At 40.2% G+C, this 20,360-nt stretch overlaps 1 protein-coding gene across 3 annotated transcripts in view; it reads left to right on the top strand.

The window, feature by feature from the left end:
- The window catches only part of CALCR (calcitonin receptor), a 159,237-nt gene that overhangs the window by 106,830 nt on the left and 32,047 nt on the right, over positions 1-20,360 (top strand). For all 3 annotated transcript variants that reach the window (XM_058041169.1, XM_058041186.1, XM_058041178.1), the window contains exons 5-7: positions 2,158-2,270; positions 6,362-6,453; positions 11,477-11,603. In XM_058041169.1, the coding sequence (XP_057897152.1) occupies positions 2,158-2,270; positions 6,362-6,453; positions 11,477-11,603 (332 nt within the window). The remainder of the gene's footprint in view (positions 1-2,157; positions 2,271-6,361; positions 6,454-11,476; positions 11,604-20,360) is intronic.

Below are 20,360 nucleotides of genomic sequence, written 5' to 3'. Positions count from 1 at the left end.
ACCTGCTACTGGGTCACTCTAGAAAAACTTGCAGTAGAACAGAGGTTGGATTGCAGCCCTGTTTCTGTAAAAAACAATAGATTTAGAAGAGATGTTTGACCTGTGTGAGTCGCTAGGATGGACAGTAAAAAGCACTTATTCCCACATCACAGCAAGAAATCCATGGGATACCATCACCTTCAGAGGAGGATCAGTTTTTAGTAGGATCAGTGTTTGTCTGGCTTTAAGGAAAAGTATGATGTGAAAGTTTGTCTCTAACTTAAAGAGGCCACATTATACTCTGGCAGAGTGCCTGCCCAGGCACTGAAGTACAGAGATGATGGATGACATTGCCATACGTTCTCTGTAGCAGATTCACAAAAGCCGTGCACTTCGCAGGGATAATCAGTGCAACACTTGCACACCGTGTACCGTGGTAGTGTAACCATTAATCTTTCATCTGTGATTGAAAACTTTTTCCAGCTTTTGATAGCATCTGGCAGTGAGTAAAAGGAACATTGCTACATGGGCAGTCTGAAATTATCTCCAAGCTTCATGTAAAATAAGATGTACTGCTCCTCTTGGTATTGTTGATGCATATATTGATATTTAAGAAGTCCCCCAAAACAATTATTTGAAATCCACAATAATATTTGAAATATCCTGTGTTTTGAAGGATTTTTAATTTTCTTTTCTGCAAGAGCACTATATAAGTGTATTTGTATTAGAGTAAAATAACTCAGTTTATACTATCTTTACCTTGCCCATATGATCAGTTTCTTTCTTTAGGCTTTAGGAGTATGAATCTTATAAATTAATAGAACCATTAATCATCAGACAAAGAAAAATAAGTGGGAACAATAACCACAGAAAATGAAAATGTGTATGTTCAAAGGCCTATGGGCATTGTAAAAGTGTATTGACTGGAAATGTTGATAATCTAAGTAGAAAGCAAATCAAATTATAGAGCTAGAAAAGGCTAAGGAAATTCGAGATAGACTTTTCAGACTATTTTAAGGGTCAGAATTAAAAAACGTTTTTCATAAATCTCTGTGTCACTATCTAAGAAAGCATCAAATAATTGTTTATTATTTTATAAGTTTATGATCTTACCCTGTCTTCATTACTTGGGCAAACATTTCAGTGACTCCCATGTGGCTAATGCTCAAGGAAAGGCCAAAGGAACTGGCCCAAAACTTGGCAGGTGATTAGGAGTGACTATCTGCACCTCAGCACCCAGGGTGTCCCCAGCAGGAGTGTGAGCTGACGGGGGGACACAGACACAGCACACGCCTGCAGCTCCAGGCGCCCCACAGAGCTGTGCCCTGCTGAGGCCCCACTGTCCCCACCACCGCAGAAGGACACGCAGGGGAGCGCGGGCCTGGAGCACCATCCATATGGCAGGGCTGCCAGGAAGGACACCAGAGCCACCTGTGGCGAAGGAACAGCACCAGAGACACCTGTGTAGACACCTGTAGCCAAAGACACGTCAGATTATTGAAACAGAGAGCTCTGCAGCCATCTTAAATTAAACCGGACATGTGGGATCAGTGCCAAAACGTTTGTGAGGCTGCTTGAATCTGTGCCTGCATGCTGTGCAGGCCCTGAGGAGAGCAAGCAATGCTCCTGCTCTGCATGTGGGGAGGCTGGGAGAGACTTTTCCACTCCTCTGGACAGAGAGAGCCCAGGGCTGAATCTGTTGGCATCTCCAGCATCGAGGCTCTAGTTTATACATTACTGGCTGCCCTTTATCTAAGCATTATTTTTAACTCATTTTACCCTAATACTTGGAAGCCTGAGCACTTCCTTCAGGCATCAGCACCTGTCGTTATTTTCTCTTCCATAAACTGCTGTCAACAGTTTCTTTAAATGGATTATTATCAGCTAAATATTGTGTCTGAATGAAGGCTGACATATATACCCTAGTGGATGCAGTCAAAAAGGAGACAGCCAAACAAGTTTACCACCAGCTGAGTCTCAAAAAAAAACCCAACGAAACAACAAGATGTATTAATGATATTAATGATATGTATTAATGATATTAATTACACAAGCTGAAAATAATTTGGATTATATTATGCAGACATTTTATTCCCAAACAAAGAAATCATTTTAGATGGGCTTTTTAATTCATAATATGCATACATTAAAATAACTGTTATTCCAATTTATCATCAGAGAGGGCCTCAAAATACTGTGATGAAACTGGAAATTGGTTCCGCCATCCTGAGAGCAACCGAACCTGGTCCAACTACACCCTGTGCAACTCTTTCACCTCTGAAAAATTGAAGGTATGCTGAACTTAAAGAGGCAGTGGTTGTTTGGCAATATTTTGGGCTGGGCTAGCAATAATACATGTGAGAGAGACCAGAATAGCCCTATCATAACTTTATTTGTTGCTTAAGACTTAAATAGCATTGCTGTTGTGACTTCAGCTTATCCAAATTCTTTAATGACCGCTCAAACATCAATATTGGTTCACTATGGGGTGGATAATTTAGTGGTAATTCATATGACAAGTTCTGCAGTATTTTTTCAGACACATTTGTAATTCCTGTGATTTTCCCTGACTGACTAACAGTTATAAAATAATCTTTTAGAGTCTCAATTTTGCTTTCTGTAACAACAATATTCCAAGATATTGATGTCTTCTATGCAGGGCTAGTAATATTAATGTAAGTCAAAATTATTTTTCTGAAGCAAAGAGTATTCTCCTGTACTCACTCTCTTTGAAAAAAATATTTATGAAGGTACCATTAATCCAGAAAATCTTACAAGCATGAACACATTTAACTTTGACTTTTACTGAAGTAATTGAGAGTATTTACAATAATGAACTAAGTGTTTAAGTATTAATGAATCAATATTTCCAAAATCAAGGTGCTAAACTGAAAGAGAAGAACTAAATATAAAAGCACCAAAAGAAATAAGGAGAGAGAAATCTGAGAAAAGCTTTAAAAAAATTAAGTTAGGGAAGCTCATAAAATTAAATGTATTTCTCAAATGCAAGTGGAGGTCCAGGAAAATCTGATTACAGATTTGTGACAGAATAATTTGTGACTATTTGGAACAGTGGACGGAAAAGATTCAAGAAGGGATTTGATTTGGGGTTTGTGTTGGAGGACCTCTTCTTACACAGCCAAAAAGAAGTATGCAGGTAACTCAGCCCAAAAGGCCTTGGAAAAGTCTGTTGAGTAGGCAGGAGGTGAATTCTAAGAGTTTTTGCAGCATGACAAACCATTATGGTAAAATGAGGCTCATCTATGTGACAAGGCAAGAGTAATAGTAACAATATGAGCTTACAGAGGCATTATGTGGAAGCACCATAAATATATAATTTTTCCAGATGTTGGCACATGTAAGGAGGCAAAATATGTGATTCTGTTACCTATTATCCATGCCTTCCAGAAGAAGAATTTTGAACATCATTCATGCAGAGAACAGATAGAATAGAAAGGAAAATTGTATGCACATCATGATTTTTCTGGAATGAAAAGTTGTGGAAAATGAAGAAAGAATCTATTCTTACAGAAATGCCAAGTTAGATTATGACCTTTAAACCAAGTCTTCAGTATACAGAAATGAGCTTCATTTGTAGACTATTTCCACTTACCTACACATAATATACTCACTTTACAGAGTCAAAGGTATTACTCTTAGAGAATTCTCTTCCCCCAAGTGAAGAAATCTAGAGGAACAAGGAAAAACATTTAGGTTTTCTAAATCCAGGTTAAAAAATCTGAACAAACAAAAATTGTAATGAGTCAGGATGTTATATAAGTCTTATGTGTCAAGGAATGCAAAAATTAGTAAAAGCACTCATTATTTGTTTGAAGTTAACTGAAAATATCAACATGCTATACTTTTGAGACAGATCATGGGAAAACAATTATAGCCAGCTCTTAAAAATGTCGTGATATATGTATGCTTTGTTAGCTGACATTTCAGTCCATTTTGATGTGCCGTCATGTTTATATTTTAAGGCTTTTTTAAGCATTTGGCATAGTAAATTTGCAGGATGCCATAAAGAAGCAGTTGCTGAGTCCCAGATATACAGTTACTTTAGCACCTGAGAACAGAAATTTCAATAGATTGAATAACCAAGAATCCTCCAGGGTGCACATAAACTTGCACGTAACTATCAGGAGACCTTTCCTACTTCTAGATATTTCAGGCTATAGGTTGTATAAAAGATAGGTAGAAAAAAATATTTTTGAACAGGTCACCTGTAAATTAAGTTCAGGTTTTAAGAATATACCCATTTAATGTCATTAGAAAACACAGCAATCATGTAGTATGAAGAGGAACAAATGTCACATGTACGCAGGTATACCTCCCCCACTACTCTGCATTGGGGAAAGTTGTCTCATCTTCTCCACGCTCAGGCCTGTCCTCTCTGGAATTGCTGGTGCTCTCAGAACAGGTTATCAAGCATTTGTGCTCACTAACAATGCAGTGGTTAGTCTTTGTGAAGGAGAACTAGGAGACCTAGGTATTTTCAGTAAATATGAACAGTTTTCCACAACTTGGTGAATTGTGTTTACACTCAGATCATGTCTCTTCTGTGTGGTCAAATCAGTGTAAATGTGACTCTGGTTTAAATCTGAATCAGGCCACCACCACCTAGGTAAATGAATGCAGAAACTTATTTGAAAGTTGTAAAATGTCTCAAGACCAAATTGCATAAGGTATACATTTTTACTAAGAGGAATGGCTTTGCTTTCTAAATTGTTTTCATATTTGTTCTCAAGGGAAAGTTTAAAATTACTTGGAAACACCAAAAAGATGTGAGTGTCAAAACTTCAGGCTACAAAAAGCAATTCATCTAATCACTGCGAAGAGGAAAATTGCTCATGCATAGCAAAAGAAAAATTATTAAATAAAGCTGAAAAGAGAATAAACCCAGCAGAGGAACTAAGATTTCCAGTCTTTTTTCCCGGATGGGCTGCTGCCATGTCCTTGCTTTCAGAAAGGAGGCAGTGGTGAAGGATTTTGCCTTCTTCACTCACTCCTCTGACAGATGGCTGATGCTTAAGATCTTGGCTGAGACCAAAGTGTGACATTTAAATACCTCAACATTTGGACGCCCAGGTGCTGTCCTGCAACTTTATTTTACAACTGGCATAAAAATATGGATCAGCCTCTCTTAGAAGTCCCTTAGTGAAAGCCCAGTTATCTGTCCATGGGTACTGGAGTCACAGCACTGTCAGAGCACTCAGTTGCCCAGCACCAAGGTTTCACACTAATGTGAGCCAGAATTTGTCTCAGAATGTGCTGTTGTTTTGTGGTGTGCATTGAGGATAATGGTCACCTCGGCTGCTGCTTTCATGACTCTGAAGGCCTTGGTCATGAGCCGTCTCTGACTTCTCCTCTCCAAAAAGGAGAATCCCAGCCTTTGTACCCACAGAAATTCAACCCCAGATATTTTAGTTGCCTTTTTTCACCTTTCCTTGCTCTTCTATGTTTGTGGGGTGTGGAGACTAGAAGCACACACCAATTTAAGGTTAGTGTTGTAAATTTCAAACTTTTATTGTTGTTCTACCCTCAGTGTCTTTTTGTCATAATCATTACTTTGCTGGCTTTTTGGCTATCATTACAGAGTAAGCCAATGATTCAGAGAATTGGCCTGGATGATTCCAAGATCTCCTTTCTGAGTTTGGTTTCCAGTCCTAAGTTAAGCATTGTGTAGACAGAATTTAGACCACTTTTCCTAGGTCTATCAGCTGTGTTAAAGCTGTATTGAAGCTCATATGACATCTTCTTGTCCCCTCAGTTAAATGAGGCCCTTTGTGAGTGCCTCACTATTATCTGGAAGTATCACCTGGAAATTTAGAAGTTTTTTTAATCAGCTCATTGACGAATACATTAAACAAAAACTCAGCCCTAATACAAGTCCTGAGGGTAGTTAAATACTGACTCATCTCCTAAAGTGACCATTAAGGTTTTGATTGCTGTTGTTTAAGCTGTTTTGACCCCATTAAAGTTTTCTACCAATCCAGCAGCAATGTCTTTTATTGAATTTTTTTTTTTTTTTTTGCATATGTGTGAAAACTTGTCATGGGCACATTAAAAATATAAATGTATTACATCTGCTGCACTATCCTAGAGCTTGGGAAAGTTATTGACACAGGGTGAGCAGGGATCTCACCAGTTACTTCAATATATCAGGAATAGATCTGCATATGTAAGAAACATTTATCTTTAGATCACGAGCCATGCTATTTAATAGATTGCTGATATTAAATATATATAGAAAAAGAATGTTTGAAAGAAAAAAAAATACAAAATGGGAGGTTGATTTTGTAGGTTCTTCCTTAATGAGAAAACAAATGAAGTGCCTGCAAATTGTTCATGTGTGCCTTTTCTTTTTGTTAAATTGCAGATGGCGTTCATACTTTATTATATGGCGATCGTTGGCCACGCTTTGTCTATAACATCCCTGTTGATTTCCTTGGCAATTTTCTTCTATTTCAAGTAAGTGCTTCTTACAGACAGTCTCTCTTCTTTCCCTGAGGCATCTCGACCAAAGGAAATATTGGAAGTTGTCATGGCAGTGAGAAGCAGTTCTTCTGAGTGTCTTTTTATACAATCCTGATAAAGATGTCTGAGCACAGGCTCCTCTCACCAATGGGACCTCTCCCAGTGGAGTGTAGCCAAGACCATGTTGTTGTGTTTGTCAGGACTGGTGTGAAAAGTGCAGCCCATGGGGAAATGGTGCAACTGGGGATGCAGTAAAGCCTCTCATTTACCTATTTACTTGTGTTCCTTAAGAGCATGTCCAGAGCTTGCCAAGTGCTGTGACTGGGGCAGGGGGCAGTGAGTGGGAGCTCCAAACTCCTGAAGAATGGGACTACCTGCATCTGAGGCTGAAGGACTGAGCTATTGAGCTGAGTAGGTGCTTACAGGACTCAACCCTAAGAGCGAATCTGGCACTAGTGTGCAGACTGTTATCCTCATTAAAAGAAAAACAGAATGCTGCTGTATCAGAATTTTAAAGGAGACTGATATTCACCTAAAGCACTACAGCTACTGTATGGCAGTTTAACTAGAGCATGTCAGTCTTGTTCTTTTGTTAACCTGTCTACTGTCAATTAGATGCCTCTGCCTCAACCACCAAACAGGAAGAGTAGTAAAAGATCAAGTCCACAACATCACCACCACCAAGAATGAGACTAGGAAACACAGGAAAATTAAATGATTGGACTTTTCATAGATGTTAAGATTCTGTAAGATTGCAAACACCAAATAGGTGGATCCAAATACAGGCTGTGAATTCTGGTTATTTCCAAATCCAAAGAGGCAATTTGATGAGTGTCTATGAGAAAGCATCTTAATCAGCTACAGAGATAGCTAGAAACTCTGCTAAATGAACTGATGAATTCCTCTCCCATCAAATCTGATAAATAGCACAAAACCATAGTCACAGTAATGCTTTGAGAAAACTGGAAAGAGCAACAGTTTTATCTGATTTGGAATCCCATATCCTGGTTTGAGTTCTTTGGGACAGTAAAGACAGGATCTGGTCGAATTAGGTATGCTAAATGGACCAGCAAGGTGACTGCTTGCAGCAAGCAAGGCAGGGTCAGCCTGTCTGACTCACTCTGAGCTCTGAGTCATGAGCAACACATAATCTTGGCTAGTCCCAGGCTGCACTGAAAGACTGGTCTTTGCAGCAGCCTTCCAGACAGTAAAACACCTCCTCCTCTCTTCCCTCCGCCACCTCTCCTTCCCCTGCCATGACTAAGCCATGACACAAAGGTTACGGGGAGAAGAGAGAAAGGAATTAAACCAAAGTGCTTCATAATGGGAAGTCAAAGAGAAAACCAAACTACAGCCATAGGAAAGTGAGAATGAAGGTATGTGGGAGCAGAGCTCATGTAACCTTCAGCTGTTTTCTATCATCTGGCTATGACAGCAATAGATTATTTGACCTTCAGCTGAAGGGAAGCTGTCAATCAGACAGTCCATCAGATAGTTAAGTGATGATTACAGGACTGCATAATAGCCTTTGACTTTAGAGGCAGTTTGCAGGGATTGCACTTTCCCACATACAAGTTTTCGCTGGCAGAGATTTATTTTCAGTTCACTTTTGGGTATCAAGATTCATAATGATCTGGCATCACAGATGTTGAAGTACTTTCAGAAGGGAATAATGGATCAGCAGTGATGAGCATCACTAAGCAATGCCAACTCATAACAGGAGAAAGTATAAATAGAGTGTCTAACAGCTTCACATATTCTCACCTTATTGTAAGATTGCCATAATTGCAGAGTGACACCCCAGTGTCTTATTTAATAAAATACAAAATAAAGAGATACTCCTACCTCCAAATCACTTCCAATTGAATTTTTAAAACAAAGACATTTGTATAAAGACAGATGGGGAGTAAAAAAAATCTATATTTGCCAGAATAATAGGTGGTGTGTTATGAATGCACCTGCAGTCCAATTGCTGCCAAGGCTTTCAAAAGGAGTTGAAGGGTAATGGATGGAAGAACATTTTGTGAAATTTTTGGGGAGTTTTCCTCAGGGGCAAGGGAGGACATGGTAGAAATAATTTGATACAAATGGTACAAATGGTACATGGTACAAATGAAAATAATTTGATACCTAAACCTTTGGGGAGGAGAGGAAAATAAGTGTCTAGGCATGAAAATCAATATTCTCTGCATTTATACATGAGAAAAATGACAGATTCACAGAGCAGTTCTATGAGGAAAACATCCTAATTGCAATAAGGAAGTAGAGATAGCAAGAGTAAAGTAAGGGTGACTGTGAGTAGGTAAGAGAATTTGTCTGAAAAAGGAAATGTAGGAGACAGAATCAATGTGAAACACAGGGGAGACAAGAAAACATAGGAGACTGACACTCTAAAGGGACAATGGATAGAGGCTGGGAGACACAAAAAGCTCACAAGTTTTAGACACAGATAACTGGCTTAGTTATGCCTTCTTGCATACTGATTTATCAGAATCACACAGAATCACAGAATAAGTTGGGTAGGAAGGGACCCTCAGAGATCATTAATTCTAACTCCTGGCCCTGCATAGCACCATCCCCAAGAGTCACACCATGTGCCCTAGAGTGAAGCACAGAAGGGAGAATACAGAAAGATGGTGGGGACAATGCCAAGGAGTCTCCAAAAAAATCACAAAGGAATGATTAATAACACAAAAAGGGCCAGGAAGAAAGCTAAAACAGGTCAGAGAAGGAGAAGATTGCTAAGAATTATCAAAACCAGCAGAAAGGATGAATCAAGGGTTTGCTTCCACTTTCTCCTCTTGGGGTGGACCAAGTCAGGCAAGTGTTGATGCCATTGTGATGGCAAACACTGAAGGTCAAATTAGAAAGTGAGGGTATGGAAATAAACACTAATGCTGCAGGTGGATCTTTAACATGAGAGCTGTAATCAAAGAAAAAGGGAAATACTGAGGAAAAAGGAGGAGAAAATAAAACTAAGAGAGGAAGGCAGGCAGGGAAAGGAGGCTGGGCAGTGCACAAAGGCAACAAGTGCTGAAGGACAGCCCAATTTAGTAGATGAATAAAACTGCCAAAAGTCAAGTAGAGCAGTGAGGAAGGACAGGAACGGGAGTTAAGGACAGGAATGGAAGTTGACACACCTACCTGGCTGAGATTATGACAAAAGACTCCCTGTGCCAGAAACCACACAGAAAGACACCTCAAGAGACAAGGGTCTGCATTTCTGTGGCCAGGAGCTGAAGAGATTGTTCCCAGTAATAAGGAAACTTTTTATTTCTTGAGAACAGAACTGATGTCACACCATTCCTGTTCCCAGGGCTGCCAAAGAAAGGCAGTGATGAGCATGTCATAGTGTCCCCAAAAAAGTGGGGTTGAGTGGCATAGTGAAACTATTGTGATGGAGTAGGGGGAGAAAGGAAGACTCAGGACTGAATAAATACCACCAGAGCTTAGAAGCAGAAAAGGAATATCAAGACTAGATTTGTGAGATTTGTGATGGAGACAGATACAGGTGGAGTAAGCACAAGAACATAGTGCAGCAAAAATAGCTCCAAAGAATAGTCTGTTTTTTCCAATATCATGTCCTACAGTGAATCAAACTGAAAGTTCATGAACCCAGCCCTGTATCTGGTGCTCTGTGTTTGCCAATAGCTGATGCTAAAGGAGGGCTCTAAAATCAGGGCCAAGGGTACAGAGATACTCCACTTCTCAGCCACCAGGATCTGCATCTCATAGACATCCTGAACCAAAGATGGTGACTTGATAAATAAGGAGATCTAAAGAAATGATAAGCATTGCTGGATACTGATAACCATAACCAGAAAGATGAGCTCAAGCTAAAGGTAGAACTCCATGCAATGACTTGGAAAGTAGGTGTAAAGAAAACAGAGAATAAATGGCTCATGACCAAGGGGCTAAAGAAGGAAAAAAAAAACCAAGCAAGCAAGCAAAATAAGTAGAAAAGAGTTCAACTGGCTAGATTAGCTCTCTCTTCAAAAAGAGAGTGCACTCTGCATTGGCCTGCACATGCAGAGGAAAAGAAAGCCACAGCCTGTGCTCCATTCCAGACTGCAAAAGACTCCTAGTCCTGAGCCTACCCCAGCAAGACAGCAATATTTCTTAGCTGTTCTTTACCAGTAGTTTTGCCTCCTTGCTCTCAGTGATCACTGGACAGCACAGCATTATCTAACAGCTCCATGACTGCCTTTCTGCCATCACCCTCTGTCAGCCTGGCACTATGCTCTGGGGCAAGGAGAGCTGCAGGGGCCTTTTCCTCTGCCTCAGGGATGGAGGAGGAGGTGACATGGGGATTGGGTATGAATTAGAAATGGGAGATTGTTCAGGTCTGAACCTGCAGTCATGATTTTGTTTCATGAGAATTCTGAAAACTTCTCTTGTGAGACTGTGCTACCTACAATAGAATCAATCCTACCTCCCCCAAAACCAGTGATTTAAAGAGATTTCTTCTCCTTCTGAGCAGGAAAACAACCTCCTCTGGTTTGGGATCTCAGCTGGAGTTAGTAATATTCAGGATACCAACCCAAATCCCCCTGTAATTTAAGGAGATTCCTGCCCAAATTCCCATCCTGTCTCACTACTAATTCCAGAAGTAGAAAATAATTTTCATCTGAGTATTTGAGAAATTGAGGCTCCAGGGAACAGTTCCTTATAAAGCAGTATTCCTGATATTCATTCCTTGCATCATGCGCATGCGAAAATTCTCAGGGTTCTGCTTTACCACTTAATATCTCAATTACCATGAATTAAAGAAAGGCAGCAAGAGCTAAGAATGTTGCTGGATAGGTCTTTAGAACACAGTCTAAAAAGCATGTGGTGCTAAACAGGTGTAAAAACAAACCCAAAAATTTTTCAGAGGTTATGGCCGCAATGCATGGCATGTATTTTCCAACTGCGCCTTGCCAAAAGACATTCTTGAGAGACTGTTGCCAGAAAGAGCTTGTTAAAGTGACATCAGAGGAAAAATACTAATTTACGACATGTGTTACATATTTTTCAGGAGCCTCAGCTGTCAAAGGATAACACTGCATAAGAATTTGTTCTTTTCCTATGTGCTGAACTCCATGTTTACAATTGCCCACCTCATTGCTGTCGTCCCTAACCCAGGCCTTGTAAAAAGGGACCCTGTAAGTACTGCATGACTCCTCTCCATCCTAACACCAAGTGAAATCACTATGGCCCTGCCAAAACCTAGAATTCCCATTCCTCAGCTAATGACAGCCATCTGGGAAAACACACACAGAGGGTGCAGATTCTGAGAATTTCACTCAAAATTGCTCAGATCCTTCACCAAGCAATAAAAATCTTTGAATCTTGTACAAGCCCCAGACTTGCTCCAGCCAGCCCATCCACACAAGCATGTGCCAGGCCTCCACTGCTCCCAGCAATAACTACCTGATGATTCCCAGCAAAGCCCCTGAGGTGATAGATGCCTTTGGTGACTGCTTGTCCTTCTTCCCAAGCCACACACTGGGGAGAGACGGGATGGAAAGAGAGATGGCTTATTCCTACACAACACACAAAAAAGGTCTATTTGCTGCATTTTTTAACTTGGGAGGCAGTAAATCAAAGCATTATTTACCTACCTTCACTGCTCTTAGGTAGTGATACAAATCATGTCAGTCTCTCAGCTGATAAATATATGTGGTAGATCTCAGTCATCCAGCTCTGACCTTGCTCCCTAACCCAGCCATTACATTGTGCTCAGTCCTTGCAGCAGCCCAGCCAATGTGAAATTAATGAAAATGTGGTAAGTTTCATTTTAACACTAATCAGCTTGTAGTCTAATAAGATCACTCAATTATAATTCAACCATTTATCTGCCTCTAATTTCGTGAAAGGAATTAAATATTAGCACCTGATATTGTCTGATCACATGTGTGTCTCTCAAATGTGTGCTGATTAAGTAAGTTAATTAAAGCAGAAATTATATAGCCTAAAGAAAACATCACCAGTCTCAGAAACCATCTGGAGATTAAAAAATAGAAGAGCAGAAGAATAATTTAAAAATCACACATTTTGTTTCTCCTCATTGCATAGCATCATGCGTAGATAGCCTGTGCAAGAGATGCAATGAAAATACACTTGATATGTGAAGACAAAAAGCTGGCAGATGATATCAGGCACCTAAATTGAAGTAAAATTAGTTACCTCAGGGTTAAGAATGATGCTTTCTGACAGCACAAATAAATTATCTGAAACTGTTTAGGCTGTTGAGGGCATGGGAAGGAGTCTTGTGTTTTAAGATTTCATTTAAAAACAATTGTTTAACAAAACTATTTGTCTAACAAAAGTCACTGTCTAGTGTCTTTTGGCCTGATCTTTACTGGAAGTGAAATCTCAACACCAGTGGAGTCAATGACAAAGCTCTCAGAGGCTCCCATAGAGCCACATAGCCACAGAACAGGCTCCAGCCCATTGAGCATCCCATGATGATGTCCCCAGCCTCCATCACTATGGCACAAACAGCATAAAAGTGACGCCAGTGGTTGTCTCTGGAGGCCACGGAGCCCCAAAGCAGTGCAGAGGTTCATGTATCACACTCAGCTCTCAGGTCCCTGCTCAGAATATGAAGAGGAGCTTAAATGCTCAATATAGTCATGGAAATGACCCGAGCAGTGTCCTGTTAGCAAAACTGGCTGCAGTTATTGGCTAAGTAGATGTTTTGATGAGCAAAGCCATTGCTTTGCAATTTCTTCTTCCAAACCAGATTTGCAAGTCTTTGACCCAGGAGTGAAAGGCTGTCTACAGACAGGGTACAAAATTGGGGCCAGAAGATCTGGGGTCTCTCATTTTTGTCCCACCATCAAGTACAGATGAGGGTACAGTCACTGCTTGATCTTGCCTCAAATTCTAGATTTTCCTCCCAAAAACCAAAAAAAGGAATAAAAAGGCGGTAAGGTGACCTGCAAATATGTTCAAACTCTCCCAGCCTTACTAGGAAATGTATTCTGTTACCTTAGTAACATAATAAAATTTTAGGTTTGTGATTGGGAAAAGAAAACTAACAGGCAGGAGCGCATTTTTAACATATGATAAAATTACAGAAAATTTTTATACAGAGTATATGAAGTCTTAGAGGATTTATGTTTAAAATGCTAAAAAATTTACAAAAAATTTCCATAATATTTTTATGCTGATGCCTATTATCAGAGCAAATGAAAGCTCTAGAGCTTGGGTTTTTTCTACTTCCACTGCACCCTCTGCTTTAATAAGACCATTTGAAGATTACTAGTTCTGACTTCTTCTAGTTTGCTGCACTTATCCATTTTCTACATGCACATCTTTGGAGCTTCACAGGTTCATGAATGTATGGCTCTCACCCTTTGTATATACAGCAATACTGAAATGTGTAGATTGAATTTCAAGCAATCATGGGCATCACTCAGATAACAGCCATATACTGAGATGAAGTTTCTGGTATTTATTCTACAAAATAATAAATGTGTTTCCACCCCAATAGTTCCTGCTTTTTTTCCCTACCTAAATTTTCACAATAGTTTTCAAATCTGAAATGCCATGGGAAAATACTTTCAGTGATTCATAATTTATGAGGATCTCAACAAATCCATATAAGTTTGAAAGAAGAAAGAACACTCTCTTAAATAACAAGGAGAAAAGTCAGAAGGAGCAAGAGAGGAAATTCTTTCCTAACTCCAAGACAGCCCCATTCTCCCTGTGACCCAGGGAGAAATGACATGAGACAATCCAAAGCATCATTTACTTGAGGACAGTCTGTACCACATCGTCCTCACATTGCTGCTAAGAGTTAAATCCTTTGATGATCATTCTGCTCATGCAAAATGGTAAGTCAAACCACTTTTATAATAATCTTAACTGCTTATTTGCTTCATGTTTTCTAGTTATACAATTTTATCTCTCTCTGTTTCTCTTTCTGTCGGATTAATCTGGATCTGAAACCATGGAAAAAAAGGATCTGAGTCCAGGTGGCCATGAAAGAAATGAAGAAGCAATGGACAAGGTTCAAAGACATTTAAACAAAAATAAACAGGACACGTGTGTGAACACTTATTTACATATACTGAAAATTTTGACTGTTTTATCTGAACTAGGAACTGCATTAATTGTGCTATTACTGGAACTGCATTCATAGGAAGAGATATCATCTATCACCTTCCTAAATGAGACTGACCCACAGCAGAAGGGTGATCTGTGGACAGCACATTATGTTCTCCAATAAAACCTCTTAAATAGAAATAAAACTCTTGCTGCCAAATCTCTCAATACAGTCTAACACATTAGATCTGTAATTTTCATTTTCTGTATTCCACAAGAGCAGTCATTTTAATACTCATACAGATGGGAGTAAAAGGAATCGACACCTAATGCCTGAAGGGGCAGCTCTGCCAATGAGAAACTGACCAATTCATCAGCTCCATGGGCATCATATAAATATGCTTTTAGGTGGGGCTAAGTTTGGCCACAAATTAGTAATTTGTCTCAGTAATTAGAACCTCTTCCACAAAGGCTTTTAGAGATCTTACTGTAATTTTTTTTCTCTTTCACGTTCTAGTAGAATTATCTGTTCTCTTCTTTCTGCAGGTTCTTCTGTAGCCTCTTCACCTTTTATGTGGTAGTTTCACCCTTGCTTCTGCCATTGTATGGTGGGAAAGTTTGTATTTCCATTGCAGTTTTATAGAGGCCATGGCAAGGGCTGGTGCTCCACTAGTAGTTCCTAGGAGCCCTGTGTGGGGTCTCATGCTATGGCAGAGAAAGGACACAGCATCCATTCAGGCACACTCCAACCCACTGCCAAGTCCCATCTCATTGCCACACAGTTTCTTTAGGCCTTAAAGTATAAACAATCTGTACACCCCCTTATGTGGGTTCAGCAACAGACCTGGTATGCAAGAACCCAAAGCATTAAGTTCTGTTTAACTATACACAGCATGATTTCATTTCCTCCTGGCAGCATCTGTAACTAACTCAGCCCTTGAACATGAGGGGTGAGAGGATGGAGGCTGTTTTTCCCTCCATGTGTAGATGTAGATACCTATTAAAGGTCTTGAGCCAGTTTACCACCCCAGCTGATGGTGTAGCATGCACTCAGTGTCTCTGCAAGGGGCACAGGGTCCCTTTCCCTTTGCAAGCATTTCACTGAGCTTGCTGACACTGTGGGCATGAGGCAGGATGGCAAGGGCACTTGGTTATCTATACTGCCCAAAACCCATCTCCTGGAACAAGCAAGCCTTCTAAGCACTAAGATCTTCTAAGCATCTTACTGCTTTCAGCATTGTTAGACCAAGAGAGCAGAAAGGCTGGTGCCCACTAACATTAAAATTTTAAAGCAAGACCATAGTAGTAAAAATACTAAAATTTCTAGCTTTCTTGTGGACACTAGAACACTATAAATAATCTCTCCACTAACAAATTAAAATAAAAACCACAACTTCACAATTGTGCTAGATTTTCCTTCCTACCACAATTACAACAAAACTGTAGAAATAAAATACTGAGCTGTGTGGACAGATGAAAAGTATAAAAGAATAGTTACTGTGATTTATAGGGTTCCAAAATTGGTATTCACCTGTTCCCAAAGGAAAAGAGAGGCAATGTAAGATAAGAAAGCAAAGAAAATTTGCTGCATTTTGGGGAAAATGTCAATTTGGGTATTTTTTACCATACAAATGTTATCTTCTCACCTCTTCTTGCTTTCATTTCCTGCTGATCTAGACTGGCAGAGAATGGGGGATTTAAAACATTTTTTTATCAAATGTGATGCTCATAAATTATACCAGTGAGGACAAATGGCAAAACTGCTGCTCCATGTGACTTATTGTCCTTGGTTGTTCCAGCAGTCCCCCTCATGGAGCAGACCTCTGTGGAAACAGCAAAGGTGGAGATCCACAAGGGAAAGGGGCACTTCAATCTTCTGAGTTGTTTTCATGTGTTGTATTTGGGGTAGGGCTTCAGGAGGTGCCATTCTTTTTAAATAATTTGATTTTTTTTTTCCATGTGACTATTTCCACAGCTTTTCTGTCACTGTCATAGCCTCTCTAAAGTCTTTTATCTTAGTACATCTATTCCTCCATCCTGCTTCCATTAGATTACTTATCCTCAGCATCCATTTTAGCCACCAAGAGGTGACACAGAGCCTGGGCATTTGTGAAATCAATAGAATGAGAGTAAGAACAGGAAGATTTGGCACTAATGTTGCAAGTTAGAGAGAAGTTATCCCCACTAAGAAGAATTTCTGAATTGAACAAAGCCCCAAATCACATTGCTGAGGTTCACAGATGTGGTGGCTGAGTCCCGAGATGCAAGCAAGCACAGTTCCAGTGTTCATGTGTCTGCAGAGGGGTGACCACAGAAGTCACAGGGAAAGGAAACTCCTACTCTATCTATCTGTGCCCTCATCCACAAAGAAAGGGAGACATGATAGCTTTCATGTAGCCCAATCCAAAGATTTTCATGTCAAAATAACTCAGACTCTATCAGATCTTGTGTACAGCCTCTTATTTAGGAACCTGAGTACCATTTCCTCCAGAAATGTGTTTCCAGAAAGAACCTTGTAATGCAAAATGCATTGTTGCCCAAAAACTGAAGGCATCAAATCCCAGAGCTCATTCCCAGGTTTTCTGTCCACATCTTTTCTGCTCAGGTGAGTAGACGTGCACTCAAATAACCAGAACAAGCCCAAACTTCAGATGCAAATATCTGTGAAAAGTCAGATTTAACCTGTCATTCTGCCTGGTCGTTACACATCTGCAACATCTCCGGACCCTGAAGCTCTGCCATTGTGGCAGTGAGAAGTGAGCACTCCCAGCATAGTTGTTCCCAAAATCAGCAGAATCTCAACATCCCAGTTCTTGCTGTCATTTTTTTGTTTAGCCGCGGTGAAAAGCACACACTTTTGCTTTATGCAAAACGAGTTAATCCATTCCAGATTTGCTGAAATTCATGACGTGTCTCCAGAACTGCTGCTCAAGAAAGGTGTGTTTACTTTACCCTCAGATCTGAGCTGTAGCAGTCTCCAAAGGGAGACATCTTCCACAGTATGGAATTGTGTTTGACTTAGATGCCTTTCTGAGGCTTTTTTCATTTTTCCTTTTGGTCTTCCTAAGAGATAGGAGAGATGACAAAGTGAAGATGACTTGGGATAGTACCTGGGCAACCATAGGTTTCTGTCAATTGCGCTGTCTCCAATGCATCTGAGAGACTGAAAGTTAAATAGATAATAATGTGCCATTAGTCCCTAGGCATAGAAAATGTCAAGTAGCCGCTCCTTAAATGTCAGATCAACAAGTGCAGATGCTAATAGTTGCCTTTTGATGGATTCTGTGTTACACTGCATGGACAAGTGAACCTCATGAACCTCTGTTTTACACAAGGCCTTCCACATTCATAGAACATTTAAGCAGCTCAGGTGTTGATATTTCTCTGTGAATATAAAGCAATTATATCTAGAAACATTCAAGGTGTCTCTCCAAGTTTTCCTTGCAGTATGCCTTTAAAAGGGTATAACTGAAATATGAGAAATTTGACTATGTATTGCCCAAAAATATTTTTCAAAATCCCTCAAAATATTGGATTCTTAAAAAAATAATTCCCCTCAGAAAGACAGTACCATAATGTTTCCAAAACACAATACTCTCCCTGATACCATGCTGCCACAGCTATTTTCCTCACTGGGATTTGTCGGATGAAATGGCAACGTTTCCTCTAGAGGCAGCTGTGTCTCAATCTGAGACAATTTACCTCACTCTAAAGCAGGTGGCTAAAACAGGTCAGGTGAATTAAATGCAGAGTGCTCATTCCTCACTCCGTCATCCTGCACATCTATACCATGAAGTGCCCTTCCATGACTGCTGTGCAGACCAGAAGTATTGCCCATTTTCAGCCATGCCTCTGCTACCCTGTGTTTCTTGAAGGTATCTAAGACCAAACAGAAGTAGCCTGAATCAGAAGAGAAAAAAACAAATGAAAGAACATCCAAGTGCCTTTACAGATGACAGCCAAACATGTGGAATAAGGGTATGGAAGAAGAAACAGTAATGACTTTCAGTCATGACAGTAATGACTTTCAGTAGGAGTTAAACAGGCTTGGGTTAGTCATGCACATGACCTTTAGATTTAGTTGGCAGAATGAGGTATTGGCCAATAATAGGTCAGTTGTTTGGATAACTGAACTCCTTTGCTCACCATCTCACCTCTGAGTGGCTTGTGCTTTCGTACACCCAACTGACTGACTTTGCAATTTTCTGGCATCCCCTTGGCCCAACATCCTTTGAAGGGTTGGCAGCTCTACCTAGCAGTAGGTCACCCCAGGAAAGACACTGGAGCAGCATCTAAGCACATCGAGAAAATTAAAGCACTCATAAACATTTAAGGTCAGACACATCTTACATTTGGACACCTGCTTTGCAGAAACATACAGCTGACCTAGTCACCCCATGCTAAAGATAGACAAAGTTACATTCTATCCATACCTACTATCCATCTGGCTTATTTTAGATCTATCCTTTAGGATGAGGTAATTTTTACTATAATCTACATCATCTCTATCATTATCTTTTGATTACAAGAGAGACAAATTTGGTGTCTATATTTAGTATCACAAATCCCAGTTGTATCATTAGAAAACTCCTGGAGCATTTAACTGAATTGTGAGTGGATATATCCATGTCATCAAAGTGTACCTAGTCCCCAGGAAATTATTTTGTAGGTCTAGATCTTACACCTCAGATATAAGGTAGGTGCACTTGACTGTTAGATATAATCCATGCAAACTTAAACTACCCTGGCTCAGGGCTCAATGCCCAGAGCTCTGCCTGGATGCAGATTTGAGTAATCTCTGCCTTGTCCTGTCCTCCTGTGCCTGGTGGCTCTTGCTCAGGTGGCGTGGTAGAGGACAGGAGAGGACGGGTGCTTGGAATAGCAGGAGCTCTTAACCCTTTTGCTCAGGGATTGCCTCCCTCCACTGGGAGAAGGTGGCAGCAGATCCTCTCCAAACGAACATCAGCTTGCACTGTCTTGTGTTATTTTTTTTACACAGCCCTGCCCTTGTTTTCTCTCCCTCTTTGCTGGCCTATCTGGTCTCCTCCATCAGCCAGGCTCATATCTACAATGGGTCCCTGAAAAACTGCCTCTCTCTGGCAACACTGCTCAGAAACCAAGCTGATAAAACCCCCTGAGAATGGTGAGGCTGTTTTTCTTTGCCTCACATCCTGTGTCACACTTGCCATCCTGCAGGTGAGGAGCCAGTGGCCCCTGCACACTGAGACAGGGCCAGATGTGCTCTGAGAACCCCTCTGGCCCTGCAGAGCTCCAAGCTGCAGTCCAGAGACAACTATTGCTACAGCAGCCAGGATTCAGGTATGTGCAGATGCAGCCTTATTATTCCTGTCCAGAATGTGTAAATCTGGGCTGGCTGCTTTGCTATAGCATAGACATGGACACACATGCTGTTAAGAATATCCCCTGTTGTTTAATTTCATATTTTGCTGTCTTGTAACACAAAACCTGGGAGCTCTCCCAGAACTGTGTACATTTCATTCTGTAAATTGTTAAAAAGTATATTAAAACGTTAATCTTCTTCCAAACCCCAGTACGCCAGGTTTCTGACTGGAACAGAGTTTAATGGATGACTCATTGCAGATACATTGTATAATGGTATGATGTTCTGATAGCCAGAGATTTACAGCTACAATACTTAGCACAGTCTTTCTTTGGAAAAAACTTTTATTGCTTATTTGTGTAATATATGGATACTTGGAATTTAAAAATGCTTTCATAGGATAGTGCTCTAATAGTCAGAAAAAACCCACCATTTTTTAAGGCAGAGCAGTAATCAAACTTGAAGCTACTCCTTTAAAATGCTAAGTTTAGGATGTTTGAGAATATATTGCATTGCCTTCAAACTG

This window comes from Melospiza georgiana, chromosome 1, assembly GCF_028018845.1.
Source record: "Melospiza georgiana isolate bMelGeo1 chromosome 1, bMelGeo1.pri, whole genome shotgun sequence".
NCBI lineage: Eukaryota > Metazoa > Chordata > Aves > Passeriformes > Passerellidae > Melospiza > Melospiza georgiana.
Note: the sequence above shows the minus strand (reverse complement) of the source record. Positions and strands in the feature narration are given on the sequence as shown.